The sequence below is a fragment of the Pan troglodytes genome, chromosome 2 (assembly GCF_028858775.2).
Source record: "Pan troglodytes isolate AG18354 chromosome 2, NHGRI_mPanTro3-v2.0_pri, whole genome shotgun sequence".
In the NCBI taxonomy this organism is placed as follows: Eukaryota; Metazoa; Chordata; class Mammalia; order Primates; family Hominidae; genus Pan; species Pan troglodytes.
Genome location: NC_086015.1, coordinates 52715861 through 52733389, shown reverse-complemented (window position 1 = coordinate 52733389; position 17529 = coordinate 52715861). Strand labels below are relative to the sequence as shown.

The window sequence follows — 17529 nt, the reverse complement described above, 5'->3', positions numbered from 1 at the left end:
AGCTACTCGGGAGGCTGAGGCATGAGAATCGCTTGAACCTGGGAGGCAGAGGTTGCCGTGAGGTGAGATCATGCACTCTAGCCTGGGCAACAGAGCAAGACTCTCAGAGAAAAAAAAAAGTGTATCATAAACGGCCCGGTGCGGTGGCACACGCCTCTAATCCCAGCACTTTGGGAGGCCAAGGCAGGAGGATCACTTGAACTCAAGAGTTCAAGACCAGCCTGAGCAACATAGCAAAACCCCGTCTCTACAAAGAAATACAAAAATTAGCCGGATATGGTGGCGTGTGCTTATAGCTGTCCCAGCAACTTGGGAAGCTGAGGTGGGAGGATCACTTGAGCCTGGGTGGACAAGGCTGTGGTGAGCTGAGATTACGCCACTGCACTGCAGCCTTAACAATGGAGACCCTGTCTCAAAAAAAAAAAAAAAAGTGTATCATAAGCATTTTCTCCTGGTTAAAAAATATAAAATTCATAAGAAAGCTCTTCATGCTATCCTAATAGTCTGTCATACAATTGAATGAAAAAAATATTTTTGTTTCATTCATCTCCTATTGCTGGATGTGGAGGCGAATGTGTTCATCATCAAGGATGATAGATGTCCTGATTTTATGGAGCAGTGGACTTGATTTTTATGGAGTTTTCCTGAGGTTGATGGTAGTTTGATGCCATGTACCCAGACAGGTCAATTTGGTGTTCCCCACAAGACATCCTTTCAGAGTCAGACATTGACTGTTTCCTTCCTGGCTTTATTTTACTAAAAATGCTTTTTAGTTTTTTATTGTTTGTTTTTTTCTTTTCTTTTCTTTTTTGAGATGGAGTCTCACTCTGTTGCCAGGCTAGAGTGCAGTGGCGCAATCTCCGGTCACTGCAGCCTCCGCCTCCTGGGTTCAAGCACTTCTCCTACCTCAGCCTCCCAAGTAGCTGGGATCACAGGCATGTGCTACCATGCCTGGCTAATTTTTGTATTTTTTAGTAGAGACCGGGTTTCACCACGTTGGCCAGGCTGGTCTTGAACTCCTGGCCTCAAGTGATCTGCCCGCCTCGGCCTCCCAAGGTGCTGGGATTACAGGCGTGAGCCACTGCTCCTGGCTGATAGTTTTTATTTTTAAAAATATTTTTATATTTATTTCCTCATCTCCATGGTTAGCAAGAGATATTTTTGTTTTGTTTTGTTTTTTGAGACAGAGTCTAGCTCTGTGTCCCAGGCTGGAGTGCAGTGGTGCAATCTTGGCTCACTGCAAGCTCTGCTTCCTGGGTTCACGCCATTCTCCTGCCTCAGCCTCCTGAGTTGCTGGGACTATAGGCACCTGCCACCATGCCTGGCTAATTTTTTTTTTTTTTTTTTTGTATTTTTAGTAGAGATGAGGTTTCACCGTGTTAGCCAGGTTGGTCTTGATCTCCTGACCTCGTGATCCACCCGCCTCGGCCTCCCAAAGTGCTGGGATTACAGGCGTGAGCCACCGTGCCTGGCCGAGATAATTATTTTTTAGTGACGATTTAGCAACCTGAAAACCTTGGGTCTTTGGGATATGACCTCAGTATCAACACAGAATATTTGAATGCTGGTTAATATATTTGTTTTAAACTGTGATAGAATTGAAATCTTGTAGCCACATTTTGAAAGTTTATTCTTCATTAGCTAGTCTTTTCTCACCTGATTTTCTACAAGAGAGAATTTTCCAAAAGGTTAGTTGTCGTTACATTAAGAACTTGGGTTTTGTTTGACATGAAATGTTTCTACACCAGCAGGTCTCAGATGAATGTTCAGGCGTGGGTCCTTAATTTATACTCCCCAGTTAATGCAGACTTATAAGGTGGAAAATAATAAATGCAAAGTAAACTAATATTAGCCAGTGCTTGGAATGCATTTTGTAAAGTGTGCAGCAGGCCACATTTTAATAATTGTGCTCACCATATGATTGGTGTGGATTTGGATGATGATTGCAGTGGGTGCCTTATGAGTTCTCTGCTGATCTGTATGTGTTAGGTATTCATGACACAGTAGTGATTTGAGGCACATTTTGTGGAGTGCCTACTTTATGCTGGTGCTCTTGTAAATCCTGGAGATTCAGCAGTGAACACTGCAGTCAAAAATCTGACCTTATGTTTTCAAGTGGAAATTGGGTGGGAGGAGACAATTAACAAGACAAGTAAGAAACGTAGACGGTGATAAGTGCTGAGGAGAAAATAAAGCAGGGGTGCCCCAGGGAGTGGCACTCACTTTTAGATAGAGTGGCTGAAGATCCCATTAAAGAGATGACATTTGCTTAGCTAGCTGTGGTGATGCACTCCTGGAGTCAGAGCTGCTCAGGAGGCTGAGGTGAGAGGATCACTTGAGCCCAGGAGTTTGAGGCTGCAGTGAGCCGTGATTACGCCACTGCACTTTTAGCCTGGGCAACAGAGCAAGACTCTATCTCAAAAAAAAAAAAAAGGGGGGGGTGACATTTGCACAAAGGGCTGAAGGAGGTTGAGAGAGTGAGCCAAGGGGGATATCTGGGGGAAGAACATATCAAGCAAAGGGAATAGCAAGTAAAAAGGCCCTGAGGTACGTGTGTATCAGGCATATTTGAGAAATAAGGAAGCCAGTATAATTGGGCCACATTTGATGTTGATATTTTTTCCTCTATGGATGCTTTATTTTATTTTTTTTGAGATGGAGTCTCGCTCTTTTGCCCAGGCTGGAGTGCAGTGGTGCAATCTTGGTTCACTGCAACCTCTGCCTCCTGGGTTCAAGCAATTCTCCTGCCTCAGCCTCCCAAGTAGCTGGGATTACAGGTGTCCACCACCATGCCCAGCTCATTTTTTAAAAATTTATTTATTTTAGTAGAGGTCAAGGCTGACCTTAGCATGAGTGATTCAAGATACTCAAAGTGATGCAGATGAGTCCAAATAGAATGGATGCAAAAGGAAATTTCAGCCAATGAGTTTGTATGTAGAAACTATTGGACAATGAGTAGGATTTATTTTTATTTATTTATTTTTTTAGACGAAGTCTCGCTCTGTTGCCCAGGCTGGAGTACAGTGGTGCGATCTCAGCTCACTGCAACCTCCGCCTCCTGTGCTCAAGCGATTCTTGTGCCTCAGCCTCCCAAGTAGGTGGGACTACAGGCGCCTGCCACCACGCCTAGCTAATTTTTTGTATTATTAGTAGAGACGGGGTTTCACCATGTTGGCCAGGCTAGTCTTGAACTCCTGACCTCAAGTGATCACCTGCCTCGGCCTCCCAAAGTGCTGGAATTACAGGTATGAGTCAGCGCACCCAGCAGGATCTTTTTAAGTATAATCTTTTTTTTTTATTTTTATTTTTATTTGAGACGGAGTCTTGCTCTTGTCGCCCAGGCTGGAGTGCAATGGCACGATCTTGGCTCACTGTAGCCTCCACCTCCTGGGTTCAAGTGATTCTCCTGCCTCAGCCTCCCGAGTAGCTGGGATTACAGGCGCCTGCCACCACGCCCAGCTACTTTTTGTATTTTTAGTAGAGACGGTTTCGCCATGTTGGCCAGGCTGGTCTCGAACTTCTGAGCTCAGGCAATCCGCCCGCCTCAGCCTCCCAGGGTGCTAGGACTATAGGCGTGAGCCACCACTCCTGGCCAGCATAATCTTTTCTGATTATTAAAATAATACATACTTATGGGCCAGGCGCAGTGCCCTGTAATTTTTTGTATTGTTAGTAGAGATGGGGTTTCACCATGTTGACCAGGCTGGTTTCAAACTCCTGACCTCAAGTAATCCACCCGCCTCGGCCTCCCAAAGTGCCAGGACTACAGGCGTGAGCCACCGCGCCCAGCCACGTTGTCATTCCACTTAGTTAAACACCTAGGAGTGGGATTGCTATGTATATAATAAGTATATGTTTATAAGAAACTGCCAGACTGTTTTCCAAAGTGGCTTTGCATTGCTACCAGCAATGTATGAGGCATTGCATAATTAACCCTGGCTTGTATATGAATGTGTACCAGGCAGATGCTGGGTGGTGGCTCTGGAACACACAGGGAGGAGGTATGGGTGGTAAGGGTTGTTTTTCCACCATCAGTATAGTGTGCCTTATGCCACCCCTCTGTGACTGCCTGACCCTGGGGCTTTTCTTGAGCCAGAGTAAGTAGCCCCAGTGGATCCCATTTTGTAGCCTCTTTAACTAAATTCTGGATGAGTGAACTAAGGACCCAGGGGCTTTCATGAGTCATAGCCATTTTATTTGCATTACTTTAAAAGTTAAGAATATTAAGGCATTGTTTCCAACAGATCCTTAAACCAATTTGATAGATTTGGGGGAGGGACTGAGTGGGAAAACTGTATGCTGTGCTAGGATGGATGTTCTGTGTTTCTTACCTGTTCATAGTTTCATGGACAAATGTGAGGCAATGTGGAAAGCTAAAATAGATGCTAAATCTGAAGCCAGTATTTTGCAGTTATTTCCTGTCTTTCTAGGTACTGGGCCCACACATTGCATGGGCTTTATCGTAACCATTAATTTTCCAGCCTTCCAGGGAAACAGCTTTAGACCTTAGAGATCACACTGCTCAAAAAGAGAGAGAGAGAAACAGGTGACATGGAGATTGGTGCTTTGGGGCTTTTCTTTCTTCTGGTGTAGTTGAGGCTCCTAGGGAGGAAGCTGATTTGCTTTGTAATCTTTGGAAAATTGATCCTTCATTTCCTTGCAGAGATAGGGGCTGTGAGGGACCCTAGAACAGAAGTGCCACTTCTTTGCAACTCCAAATGTGAGAAGTATGTTTTACAGTAAAACCATACTTATGTTCATATTGAGAGATTGAACATAATTAAAACAAAAGGATCAAAAAGCAAGACTTACTATGTGCAATGCATTGATATTTTGTTTATTATTACTATTTTATAGAGTTGAGGTCTCACTACATAGCCCAGGCTAGTCTCGAATTCCTGAACTCAAGCAATCTTCCCATCTTGGCCTCCCAAAGTGCTAGGATTACAAGGAGTGAGCCACTGTACCCAGCCATATTTTGTTGTATTCTGTTTAATTTTTTTAAAAAACTACTAGTTACTACTCACTAACTTGCTTACACAACCCACAGAGTAGAGATCTACTCTAAGCCTCTCTTTTCCCATTTTACAGACCGTAAAACGAACCCAAAGGGAGCCACGGACTTGGAGTCTTTCTCCACGCTATTGAGTAGCAGAACTGGTACTAAAATGTGGCTCCACCTCACTACAGGATGGTCAATTGTTTCCCTAATTCTGCCTCACATTTGGAAGTTTCTTATCAGACTTGGCTCAGGCAAGGATGAGCCTGATTTTTCCTATCTTTCTACCCAAAATGATGATGATTTTCCCAAGAGCAGCATCCTATGGACCGCCAGAGATGGATGCAAGAGGAAGGGTGATAAGGTGGCACATCATGCCCAGCAGCTAATTAACACTCTGGAGAAGAGAAGTTGGAGACCCTCACTGGGCCTTTTGGCCTCCAGCTACGTTTTTTTGTTGTTGTTGTTTTTTGTTTTGTTTTTTTTTTGAGATGGAGTTTTGCTCTCGTTGCCCAGGCTGGAGTGCAGTGGCTCACTGTATGTAACGTCAGCCCCCCAGATTCAAGCGATTCTCCTGCCTCAACCTCCCGAGTAGCTGGGATTACAGGCATGCGCCACCACACCCAGCTGATTTTGTATTTTTAGTAGAGACAGCATTTCTCTATGTTGGTCAGGCTGGTCTCGAACTCCAGACCTCAGGTGATTCCACCCGCTTAGGCCTCCCAGAGTGCTGGAATTATAGGTGTGAGCCACCACGCCCGGCCCCAGCTATGCTCTTGAGCCACACTCTAGAGACGCCATGAAGGACTGTTTTTGTTTATTTTCGTTGGAGGTGGGGATGGGTAAGACATACCTACACAGAGTTATTTTTCTATGTAACTGAGTACATTTAAGGAATCCTGAGCAGAGTTGATAAGGGATTTGCATTGTTGTTAGCATTGCTGTGATAGCAAAAGACAGGGTCTTACTCTCTCACCCAGTCTGGAGTGCAGTGGCTCAGTCATGGCTCACTGCAGCCTCAATGTCCTGGGCTCAAGTGATCCTCTTGTTTCAGCCTCCTGAATAGCTGGGACTCCAGGCATGCACCACTACACCTAGCTGAGTTTTAAAAAAATTTTGGGCTGGGCACGGTGGCTCATGCCCATAATCCCAGCACTTTGGGAGGCCAAGGCGGGCAGATCAATTGAGGTCAGGATTTCGAGACCAGCCTGGCCAACATGGCGAAACCCCATCTCTACTAAAAATACAAAAAAATTAGCCAGGCGTGGTGGCGTGCGCCTATAGTCCTCAGCTTCTCGGGAGGCTGAGGCACGAGAATCGCTTGAACCTGAGCGGCAGAGGTTGCAGTGAGCCAAGATTGCGCCACTGCACTCCAGCCTGGGCAACAGAGCAAGACTCCATCTCAATTAAAAAACAAAAAAATTGTAGAGATGGGGCTTACTATGTTGTCAACTCCTAGTCTCAAGTGATCTCCTACCTTGGTCTCCCAAAGTGCTGGGATTATAGGCATGAGCCACCATACCTGGCCTGGATTGTGTTTCTAAAGCCTGGCCCATGAGGAGCATCTTGTGCTTTAACAATTCATAATTATGGTACCTGACATGTGCTTTAGTACTGGCCGGCGGACCATGAATCAGTAGCTTCTTTTGGTATTACTCTTATTCAAAAGGTCTTTTCAGTAGACTAGTGTCAACCAGTCTGCATAGACCTAGAGAAAAGGCTTGTGTGGCCAGACTTCTCAGAGCTCCATCTTCTGGATAGAGCCTGAAATGGTTAGAATGTACTCATATTTACAGTCCCATTGCCTGTGTTGAGTTTCTGGACTCTTCTCAATACGTGCCTTCCTGGAGGCTTTTGTGGTGATGAGAAGGTAGTGCCAAGTAATCAGAACCTTAGGTTTAGATTCTCTGCTCTTTGCATATGGGAAAACTTACTGATTCCTAGCCGTTGAGTTCAGTTGAGGCCCATAGTCGGGTACTCTCTAAAAGGAAGAGATTAACACCAGTTTAAACTCTTTAAAAGAGGCTGCTTTATAAATAGAAAATATTAGTTAGGCGTGGTGGCATGCGCCTGTAGTCCTAGCTGCTTGGGAGGCTGAGACAGGAGATCCCTTGAGCCCAGGAGTTTGAGGGTGTTTTGAGCTATGATCGTGTCATTGCACTTCAGCCTGGGCGACAGAGTGAGACCCTGTTGACTTTTTTTAAGAAAACAGTAAAACGTTTAATTTTTTTAAGAAAAAATTAAAAATTGGTCAAGTGCAGTAGCTCACATCCATAGTCCCAGCACTTTGGGAGGCCAGGGTGAGCAGATCACCTGAGGTTAGGAGTTCAAGACCAGTCTGGCCAACATGGTGAAACCCTGTCTCTACTAAAAATACAAAAAAAAAAAAAAAAAAAAAAAAGCTAGGCATGGTGGGTGCCTGTAGTCCCAGCTACTTGGGAGGTTGCGGCAGGAGAATCGCATGAGACTGGGAGGCAGAGGTTGCAGTGAACCGAGATCACACTTCAGCCTGGGCGACAGAGCAAGACTCCATCTAAAAAAAAAAACAAAACGAAAAAACAACTGGCCGGGCGCGGTGGCTCACGCCTGTAATCCAGCACTTTGGGATGCCGAGGTGGGCGGATCACGAGGTCAGGAAATCAAGACCATCCTGGCTAACATGGTGAAACCCCGTCTCTACTAAAAATACAAAAATTAGCCGGGCGTGGTGGCGGGCGCCTGTAGTCCCAGCTACTCAGGAGGCTGAGGCAGGAGAATGACGTGAACCTGGGAGGCGGAGCTTGCAGTGAGCCGAGATCTCGCCACTGCACTCCAGTCTGGGTGACAGAGCGAGACTCCATCTCAAAAAAAAAAAGTAAAAATTCGGCTGGGCAGTGCCAGATATCATGTGCCCTAGAGGCAGCTGTATGGGGTTCACTTGGGAGAAGTGGCTTATTGTCTCTGGCCCTGGGTGAATTTCCTAACCATCTCTAATCACCTTCATTGTTTGCAACAGGGAGAGTAGTGTCTACCTCAAAGAAAGTGTCAGGACCAAATGACATAAGAAATTCCTGTCATGAGCCTGATACATAATAGGTGCTTTCCCCACATTAGAGGACAGAGGGCACATCTCTTCCAGATCCATCCTCACTCCTCTCTCAGTTGGAGTCATGGGAACTGAAGGAGTTCCCAGTAAAATCCCTGTACAGATACTGAAATGTAACTCAAGCCCTGTTAGTAATGCTAGTAGAGACTGTCTAATTTGTAAATTAGACAAAACAGAGAATGAGTGTGAGATGGCCTGAACCGGTTAACAGGGTGCATGCAGAAATGTGCTTCGTTGATGTGGCATCCAGTGCGTGGCTGAGTGAGTGGATGCGAGCTCTGATTGCCCCAAGAGCATAACTTTGGTTTAAAGGTGTGTACCAGCTTTTGGTGATCAGGATAGAACTGATAAAAATAGTGACCTAGAACACTGTGTATCTTTTTAAATGGAGTTAACCAGCCTTGATCAGTTGTTTTTAGATACAGATGTTAATCATTAAAGCTAGACCCAAGCTCCATTGCTAACAAGGTTAATGGGGCTCATCTTTGGCCTTGGGCAGGAGCAGTGTGGGTAGACAACCTGGACAAGTAAATAATGAGTCTTACTAGATAATGAGTAAGCAGGTTTTCCCTATATTTAAATGCATTTTATAAAAATATAATTAATGGGGCTGGGTGCGGTTGCTCACACCTGTAATCCCAGCACTTTGGGAGACCGAGTGGGCAGATCATGAGGTCAAGAGATCAAGACCATGCCAGCCAACGTGGTGAAACCCCGTCTCTACTAAAAATACAAAAATTAGCTGGGCGTGGTGGTGCGCACCTGTAATCCCAGCTACTCGGGAGGCTGAGGCAGGAAAATGGCTTGAACCCTGAGAGGCGGAGGTTGCAGTGAGTCGAGATTGTGCCACTGCACTCCCACCTGGCGATAGAGTGAGACTCCATCTCAAAAAAAAATTATATATATTAAAAAATTATATATATAATATATATTTATTATATATATAATATATATTATATATAATATATAAAATTAATGGGAGACCTGGGCATCATCCACTTAAAGCTTGACACTCTTATTAGAAAATGGTAAGATTTAATCCAAATATTAGGCTTGAAATTGTGATTTCACCTCACCATGGCATCAGTTTTGCCTGCATCAGTTTTGCCTGCGGCAGTGGCTTTCTAACACCGTAGTGGGACCTCTGCCTTTTTAGGGCCCCTGAACCCATTCCCTGCCTGTCTGCATCTAACCCCGCCCCATGAGCTCATAGTGTTTTTGTTTTTCTGCCGGAGAAGGCGGGGCCAAGGTGGGTGGCATGGGCGGAGTCCCGCAAGAGCTCAGACTGTTTGTCTTTGTCTTTCTGCTGAAGGAGCAGGGTGAGCAGCTCTAAGGCACTTCCCACGCTACTTCGAACCCCCATGTCATCATTGTGTTTGCTTCCAGCAGAGCGTCCTGGCCAGAACAAGCCAAGGAGCCAAGACGAGAGGGACACACGGACAAACAACAGACAGAAGACGTACTGGCCGCTGGACTCCGCTGCCTCCCCCATCTCCCCGCCATCTGCGCCCGGAGGATGAGCCCAGCCTTCAGGGCCATGGATGTGGAGCCCCGCGCCAAAGGCGTCCTTCTGGAGCCCTTTGTCCACCAGGTCGGGGGGCACTCATGCGTGCTCCGCTTCAATGAGACAACCCTGTGCAAGCCCCTGGTCCCAAGGGAACATCAGTTCTACGAGACCCTCCCTGCTGAGATGCGCAAATTCACTCCCCAGTACAAAGGTAAGTCCCAGCTGCTGGAGGGGTTGCCACACTGGCGAGGAGATGTGAGAGATCGTGGCCATGGAAGGCCCTGGCAGCCATCCCTGGAGCCCTCACTCCCTCCCACTCTGTGCTTTCCCTCCCTCTCCTCCTTCTCCTCCTCCTGGCCCTCAGCCCAGCATCTCACACCCTCAGTTTTCAAGCCCTGGTAAGATTGCTCAATTCTGTTTTGTTTTGTGGATTTGAGTTTGATTTTGGTAGAAGTGTAGTTGTGTTTTATGTTCAGGTGTCTCTTGATCACAGTAACCCATAGTCCCCCATTGGGGGGACGGTGGGGGAAGACTTTGGGAGGATTTTACCCAGAATACTTGCCGCCTGCTTTTTGTCCTCCAGGAAACCAGAAGCCCGGGTGATTAGGTAGGCCGGGGAGCAGCATTGAGTCAGATGGAATGCAGGAGTGGGAGGCCTGTGCTGATTAGCCCAAGCCCTTTGCTGTTACAGAATGTCCCCAAAATTGCTATATGAAAGCAACCCTTCGATTCACATATGATAATTTTTTTATTTCTTTTTATAATGTATTTTATAGGGGACATCAGCAGCCACCAGCATGGTGGGGTCTTTGCTGGGGGGAGTGGGGGAGTCTTTTGTAAATCAAGTAAGAATCCATTAAAGAAATTAATTTTAAATGTGCATTACCTGGTTACATAAAGGACTCTAGAACAACTTAGGTTCTTTTGGGACTGTTGAAACATTGTCTTTAAGGACAGAATGTACTGGGTGCCTTTCTCTGTACTCTGAATATGCATGTGTATTGCGGTGGGGATGGGGGAGTTGGGGGCCCTCACTTGGTCCTTCTCTGTTGTTTTTTTCCAGGACAAAGCCAAAGGCCCCTTGTTAGCTGGCCATCCCTGCCCCATTTTTTCCCCTGGTCCTTTCCCCTGTGGCCACAGGGAAGTGTGGCCTGAATACCCCACCCCGGCTCCTCTGCACCCAGAGCTGGGGGCCACCTCAGAAGTGTCATCTCTCTCTGAGCACGCATTCCCCTGCAGCAGTCGAGGACTGAGCAGATTGAGTGATGCTGGGGCAGAGAGGCCTGGGAGGAAAGGTGTTCAGCCAGTCGTTTGTAAGGCGCTCGTCGGCACCTGCTGAAACGCCCCCACCTGACAGCCCCATCCTCAAAGACTGTCTAATTACTCATGGCAGGTTCTAGAGACTTAAGGGGAAAAGCTGCTTTCAAGGCCACCACATGTCTGTGCTCCCCAACCAGCTCTATCTGCCTTGTGTTCATTTTGTTATTTTGTGACGTGAGACTGCAAAGACCAATAAAAACATATTTTATAAGAACAAAAGGCCTGGGTGCCTACCCGTGTGGGGGCACTGTGGGAAGCCTTTGCTAGGGTGTCTTGTGCTGTGTGGTTTGTTTTGTTTGCCCCTTTATTTTGCTTTGCTTACCCAGTCTTCCCTTACTCTTGGATGCTTCTTAACCCTCAGGCAAACCTGTGTTCCCCCTGTATTCAGGCTCTGCTTTAAAGCAAGGCATGAGGCTGTTGGAGTTTCTGTTTAGGGCATTAAAAATTCCTGCAAACTATAAAGAGCAATGTTTTCAGTCTTTTAGGATTAGAAGAATTACATAAAAATTAATAAACATTTTCAATGATGGAAAAATGTGTCTTGTAATTCTTTGGCTCTTGCCTCGTTGAGTACATCAGAGAGGAAGACTCTCAGCCATGTTTGCTCCCTAATTGCTTGTCTTGTATGGTGTCATCTTTTCTAGCTGTTTTGATATTTGTTAAGTTTGCAGATGAGTTTGGGGCCTCTGGCAACATAGAGACTAAGGAACTGGGTAAGAAAAAAACAAATGTTACAATCATGTTACTTACAACGCTTCTTCCTGCTAAATTAAAAGTTCTTTCTGCTCCTCACCCCCTTCCAGGTGTGGTATCTGTGCGCTTTGAAGAAGATGAAGACAGGAACTTGTGTCTAATAGCATATCCATTGAAAGGGGATCATGGAATTGTGGACATTGTAGATAATTCAGACTGTGAACCAAAAAGTAAGCTCCTAAGGTGGACAACAAACAAAAAACATCATGTCTTAGAAACAGAAAAGACCCCTAAGGACTGGGTGCGTCAGCACCGTAAAGAGGAGAAAATGAAGAGGTGAGTGTAGACAGAGGGCAACTCTGGGCTATGTGGGAGGGGAAGTGTTGGGGGTTTTGGTTACAGCCCAGTTCCCTGGAGCTAAGGACTGAAGTGGATTTAGTAGGTACCTTGTCATTCAGTGGCCAATTCCCACATGGCATACTCAGCCTCTCTTTGTTTAATTGACTCTGGTTAGATCATGCCAGTTTGGGCAAACAGCTGCACTGGCAGCTGTAAGAGATTCACTCACTCTTCTATGACTGCTCTGTGCTAGGCTGTGTTCTGGAGATGTAGCAGTGACTAAGAGAGGAGCCATCCTTTTACCTCAGGTTGTTCACCAGTGGTGGGGGATGAAATGAGCAGTTGGGCATCCCTGAAACTCAGCAATCCCCCTAAGCAGGGCCATCCTACCCTTGCACCTTGGCAAAGCTTGTGAAAATATAAATAGTATATATAAAGTAAAGTACATGTAATGTAGCTAAGTAGGTTGACTTAGTCCCATGGAATTTCAGTTCCTATTTTCCCAGTTGCCAGCTTTTGGAGTCAGGGGAACCTGGTTGTACTGGAGGCTAGGTGGTACCACTGCCTAGAAGAGGGCAGTGAAGGCTCTCCACATACAGGGCTGGGGAGCAGGGGCTGATCTTGGATCTTAGGTTCTTTTTGCTGTAGAAAATAGTGGTTGACTGGTCCCTTAATTTTATTTTCTAAAATCAACTTTCTTGAGGTATACATGTGGTAAAATGCACCCATTTGGAGTGTTCAGAGAGTTTTGGCAGATGTTTACACGGTAAGCCACCACCACATCAAGAAGTCACTTTTCATTACTGTAGAAAGTTTCTGGCCGGGTGCGGTGGCTCATGCCTGTAATCCCAGCACTTCAGGACGCCAGGGCGGGCGGATCACCTGAGGTCAGGAGTTCGAGACCAGCCTGACCAATATGATGAAACCCTGTCTCTACTAAAAATACAAAAATTAGCCCGGTGTGGTGGCATGCGCCTGTAGTCCCAGCTGAGACAGGAGAATCTCTAGAACCGGGAGGCGTAGGTTGCAGTGAGCTGAGATCGCACCATTGCACCTGGGCAATAAGAGCGAAACTCCATCTCAAAAAAAGAAAAAAAAGAAAGTTTCTTTGTGCTTTAACCCTGGATTTTATTTATTTATTTATTTATTTATTTATTTATTTATTTATTTATTTATTGAGTCTTGCTTGTTCTGTTGCCCAGGCTCTGGAGTGCAGTGGCACGATCTTCTAGGCTCACTGCAACCTCTGCCTCCCAGGTTCAAGTGATTCTCCTGCCTCAGCCTCCTGAGCACACCACCACGCCTGGCTAATTTTTGTATTTTTAGTAGAGACAGGGTTTCACCCTGTTGGCCAGGCTGGTCTCCAACTCCTGATCTCAAGTGATCTGCCCATCTCAGCCTCCCAAAGTGCTGGGATTACAGGCATGAGCCACCACGCCCAGCCTTCTGAATTCTGATAAGACATACTGATTTATTGGTCCTTATCTCTTTATAGCCATAAGTTAGAAGAAGAATTTGAGTGGCTAAAGAAATCTGAAGTCTTGTACTACACTGTAGAGAAGAAGGGGAATATAAGTTCCCAGCTTAAACACTATAACCCTTGGAGCATGAAATGTCACCAGCAACAGTTACAGAGAATGAAGGAGAATGCAAAGCATCGGAACCAGTACAGTATCCTTTGTTCACGGGCATCTCTGCATTTGAGGGTAAGAGGAGAGGAAATGAGGAAGTCCCTTGGAGCTTGGAGAGAGAAGTTAGGTTTTTATAGTCATGGTTGAGTTTCTCCTACCTGGGTTATTCCAGGACCTGTATGATAATTATGGGCAAATAATCACTTCCCTCAGGGCAGCTACTGGCCTAGGAGTGCAGATGATGAGGAGTGGGGTATAATGGGTTTCTGGGAGGTGAGGGGTGCCTCATGAAGGGGCCAGCTTGCATCAGGTGGGCTTTAGCCTAGGTAACCTAGAGGAAGAGGGCAAGGAGCTGCTCCCTGTTTTCAGACTTTTCAGAAGTCTGAAAACATTGCTCACCTGCCAAGGGCTGGGGTGTTTGGGTGAGGAGACTGACCTTTCAGTCCTGGTTCACCAGACTGCCACTGGGACATGAGCTGTGCATAAGGAAATCTTTGTTTTCTTTTCTCTTTTCTTTTTTTCCTCTCTCTCTCTCTTTTTTTCTTTTTTTTTTGAGACAGAGTCTTGCTCGTCCCCCAGGCTAGAGTGCAGTGGTGTGATCTCAGCTCACTGCAACCTCCGTCTCCCAGGTTCAAGCGATTCTCATGCCTCAGCCACCCAAATAGTTGGGATTACAGGCATCCGCTACCACGTCTGGCTCATTTTTGTATTTTTAGTGGAGACAGGGTTTCACTATGTTGGCCAGGCTGATCCAAACTCCTGACCTCAGGTGATCCACCTGCTTTGGCCTCCCAAAGTGCTGGGATAACTGGCATGAACCACCACGCCCAGCCCTCTTCCTCCCTGCCCCTCCCCTCCCCTCCCCTTTGTAGAGGTAAGGTCTCACTGTGTTGCCCAGGCTGGTCTCAAACTCCTGGGCTCAAGTGATCCTCCTGCCTCAGCCTCCCAAAATGTTGGGATAACAGGCGTGAGCCACCACGCCTAGCCTTTTATCTATTTTTTGGTCTCTTAAAAATGTAAAAACCATTCCTAGCTTATAGGCCATAAACAGCAAGCACTGGGCCATAGTTTACCAGTTTCTGCTGTTGGGAGCACTGATTCCTTGAATGGGAAATAATGAGACAATGGTCTGTGCACTAGAGACACTCATTATTTCTGGTTATTGTTTCTAGACCTTTTTAGTGCACACAGCTGGGAAGCAGACATTTAAAGAGCAAAGTATTTTCATGAGTTTATACTAATATTTCCAGTTCACATTTAAGGCTACAGGATTTACTGAACTTTCTTGATGTTCTACTTGTAATTGAGGACTTTGTTTTTGGACCCTAGTCCTACACTTAGCTAAGAGTTCAGAAGATGGCGTGTGTGTCTCCCAGGCAGGAAGAGCCTAGGCCTCTGTTGAGTCCAGGTGCAGGCTGCTTCCATGCCAGTTCCCTGACAAGAAGTAAAGGTGTCTCTTAGCTTTATAGTCAGCTCTGGACTCCCTGTGTCGGGGATGGCAGGACTAATGGAGTCTCCTGTGGGTTCAGGCTTCTCTGGGTCACTGCATCAAGGCACTGTACCTTGAGAGTGCCAAGGACCCATGCAGTAGCACTTCCTTTTGGGGGTATTATTCTTAACTACTCAGAATTTATCTTACTGGAAAACCTGACTTCCCGCTACGAGGTGCCTTGTGTCCTTGACCTCAAGATGGGCACACGACAACATGGTGATGATGCTTCAGAGGAGAAGGCAGCCAACCAGATCCGAAAATGTCAGCAGAGCACATCTGCAGTCATTGGTGTGCGTGTGTGTGGCATGCAGGTGAGGGGGATGCTAGGGCTGGCTAGGGCATCCAGTGGCTGTCACTTCCCCACCCTGGTATAGTCCTGTTTGCTCAAAAGATTCCAGGCCAGGTGCAGTGGCTCACACCTGTAATCCCAGCACTTTGGGGGGTCAAGGTGGGTGGATCACCTGAGGTCAGGAGTTTGAGACCAGCCCAGGCAACATGGCGAAACCCTGTCTCTGCTAAAAATACAAAAATTGGCTGGGCGTGGTGGTGCACGGCTGTAATACCAGCTACTTGGGAGGCTGAGGCATGAAAACAGCTTGAACCCAGGAGGCAGAGGTTGCAGTGAGCTGAGATCACGCCATTGCACTCCAGCCTGGGCGACGGCGAGACTGTCTCAAAATAAAAAGGTTCCAGATTTGACCCTACATGAGTCTGTTGCTTTTTGGTTAAAAAAGAAAGCATGCATGCCTGCATGATCCTCTCTCAGATTGGTCTGGTTGGCTGAGTCCAGAATCTGTGGATAGTAGTAGGGAGGAAGGCAAAAGGGTTAGGTCCTCTCCAGTGACCCAGATGTTGAGGTGGGGTGCTGGGGCACAATGACCAAACCCATGTTGGATGGCTGCATCCCAGGTGGGGGCTGATCAGAGAGCATAGTGGACAGTGGCTCATGTGCAACTGGTGTACTTCATCTGATCTGGGCTGTCACATGCCGCCACCACCACACCACCCCACCCCCGCCCAGGGTCCAGGGTTTGAGATGGCCCTCAGCCCCTGACTTGCTGGTCTCTCTCCTACAGGTGTACCAAGCAGGCAGTGGGCAACTCATGTTCATGAACAAGTACCATGGACGGAAGCTATCGGTGCAGGGCTTCAAGGAGGCACTTTTCCAGTTCTTCCACAATGGGCGGTACCTGCGCCGTGAACTCCTGGGCCCTGTGCTCAAGAAGCTGACTGAGCTCAAGGCAGTGTTGGAGCGACAGGAGTCCTACCGCTTCTACTCAAGCTCCCTGCTGGTCATCTATGATGGCAAGGAGCGGCCCGAAGTGGTCCTGGACTCAGATGCTGAGGATTTGGAGGACCTGTCAGAGGAATCAGCTGATGAGTCTGCTGGTGCCTATGCCTACAAACCCATCGGCGCCAGCTCTGTAGATGTGCGCATGATCGACTTTGCACACACCACCTGCAGGCTGTATGGCGAGGACACCGTGGTGCATGAGGGCCAGGATGCTGGCTATATCTTCGGGCTCCAGAGCCTGATAGACATTGTCACAGAGATAAGTGAGGAGAGTGGGGAGTGAGCTTGCTAGCTGCTCCAGTACTTGAGAGCGACTCTGTGTCCCAGGCACAGCTGTGCTGCGTCAGGGAGGAGGCCAGTATGGCCAGGTGGTGGCTCCTGCAGCCTGGAGCTGATGTGCAGTGGCCTCTGTGAGCCCCAGCCTGAGCCAGTCCCAGCTGTGCTTGGAGTCTTTATTTATTTTAACTATTTCTTCAACATTCCACATTTGATGATGATACCTCTTTCTTCCCTGAGTGTATATGTTCTAATACAAATCTTTTTGTTTATTGTATATAGTGCTCCTGTCATTCTTTCCAAGGGCAGGCAGTCCCCCTCCCAAGCCTCACCACATGCTGTGACCACCTCCCTGGCTCAGTATTCTCCTGGCTGCCACCCCCACCCCATGGATCCTAAAGTCAGCACAGCCTCTTGGCATGGTGTACAGTCTCCAACCCAGCATCCTGAAGGTTACCCAGAAAGGATCCCCAACTTACATACCTTCTGGGGTCTGTGCTGGCTAAGTGTCTCAGCACCTCTATCCAAAAACCACATGACGCTTGACACAGGTCTTCTCATGGGCCGTATGCAGCTTAAGCCAATTAGATAGCAGGTGATCCAAACCTTGGGTCCAGCTTTTAATCCCTCCTATGCCACTGGCAGCAGCTAATTGGCTGGCTATTGTGATAGATGTCCTGGAAGCAATACTAGGGTCTCTAGCCTCGGGTCTGGTCCATTGGCAGCCATGGACTGTGTTGTAAAGGGGCCCAGGTGATGGAGGGTACCATAAAAAGGCGTGTTTGGGTAGGTAGGGTGGTCCTCTTGGCCACACCACCTGTCACCACTCCTGCCCAGCCCTAGTCCCCATTGCAATTTCACCAGTCTTATTCTTCAGGCAGTCCCAGACAGCA

General features: G+C 47.1%; 1 protein-coding gene across 15 annotated transcripts in view; it reads left to right on the top strand.

The window, feature by feature from the left end:
- IP6K2 (inositol hexakisphosphate kinase 2) overlaps nt 1–16913 on the top strand; it is a 50024-nt gene extending 33111 nt beyond the window's left edge. For 4 of the 15 annotated variants that reach the window (XM_016941069.4, XM_016941062.4, XM_016941066.3 and 1 more), the window contains 5 exons: nt 9474–9802; nt 11715–11940; nt 13439–13614; nt 15202–15377; nt 16143–16913. In XM_016941069.4, coding sequence (XP_016796558.1) covers nt 9601–9802; nt 11715–11940; nt 13439–13614; nt 15202–15377; nt 16143–16643 — 1281 coding nt within the window. In that variant the 5' untranslated portion in view covers nt 9474–9600 and the 3' untranslated portion in view covers nt 16644–16913. Of the gene's footprint in view, nt 1–9470; nt 10199–10654; nt 11625–11714; nt 11941–13438; nt 13650–15201; nt 15378–16142 lie in introns of those variants that run through there. The other 11 variants (XM_016941061.4, XM_063805751.1, XM_016941063.4 and 8 more) reach the window with 7 other exon arrangements.
- Nucleotides 16914–17529: the final 616 nt, after the last annotated feature.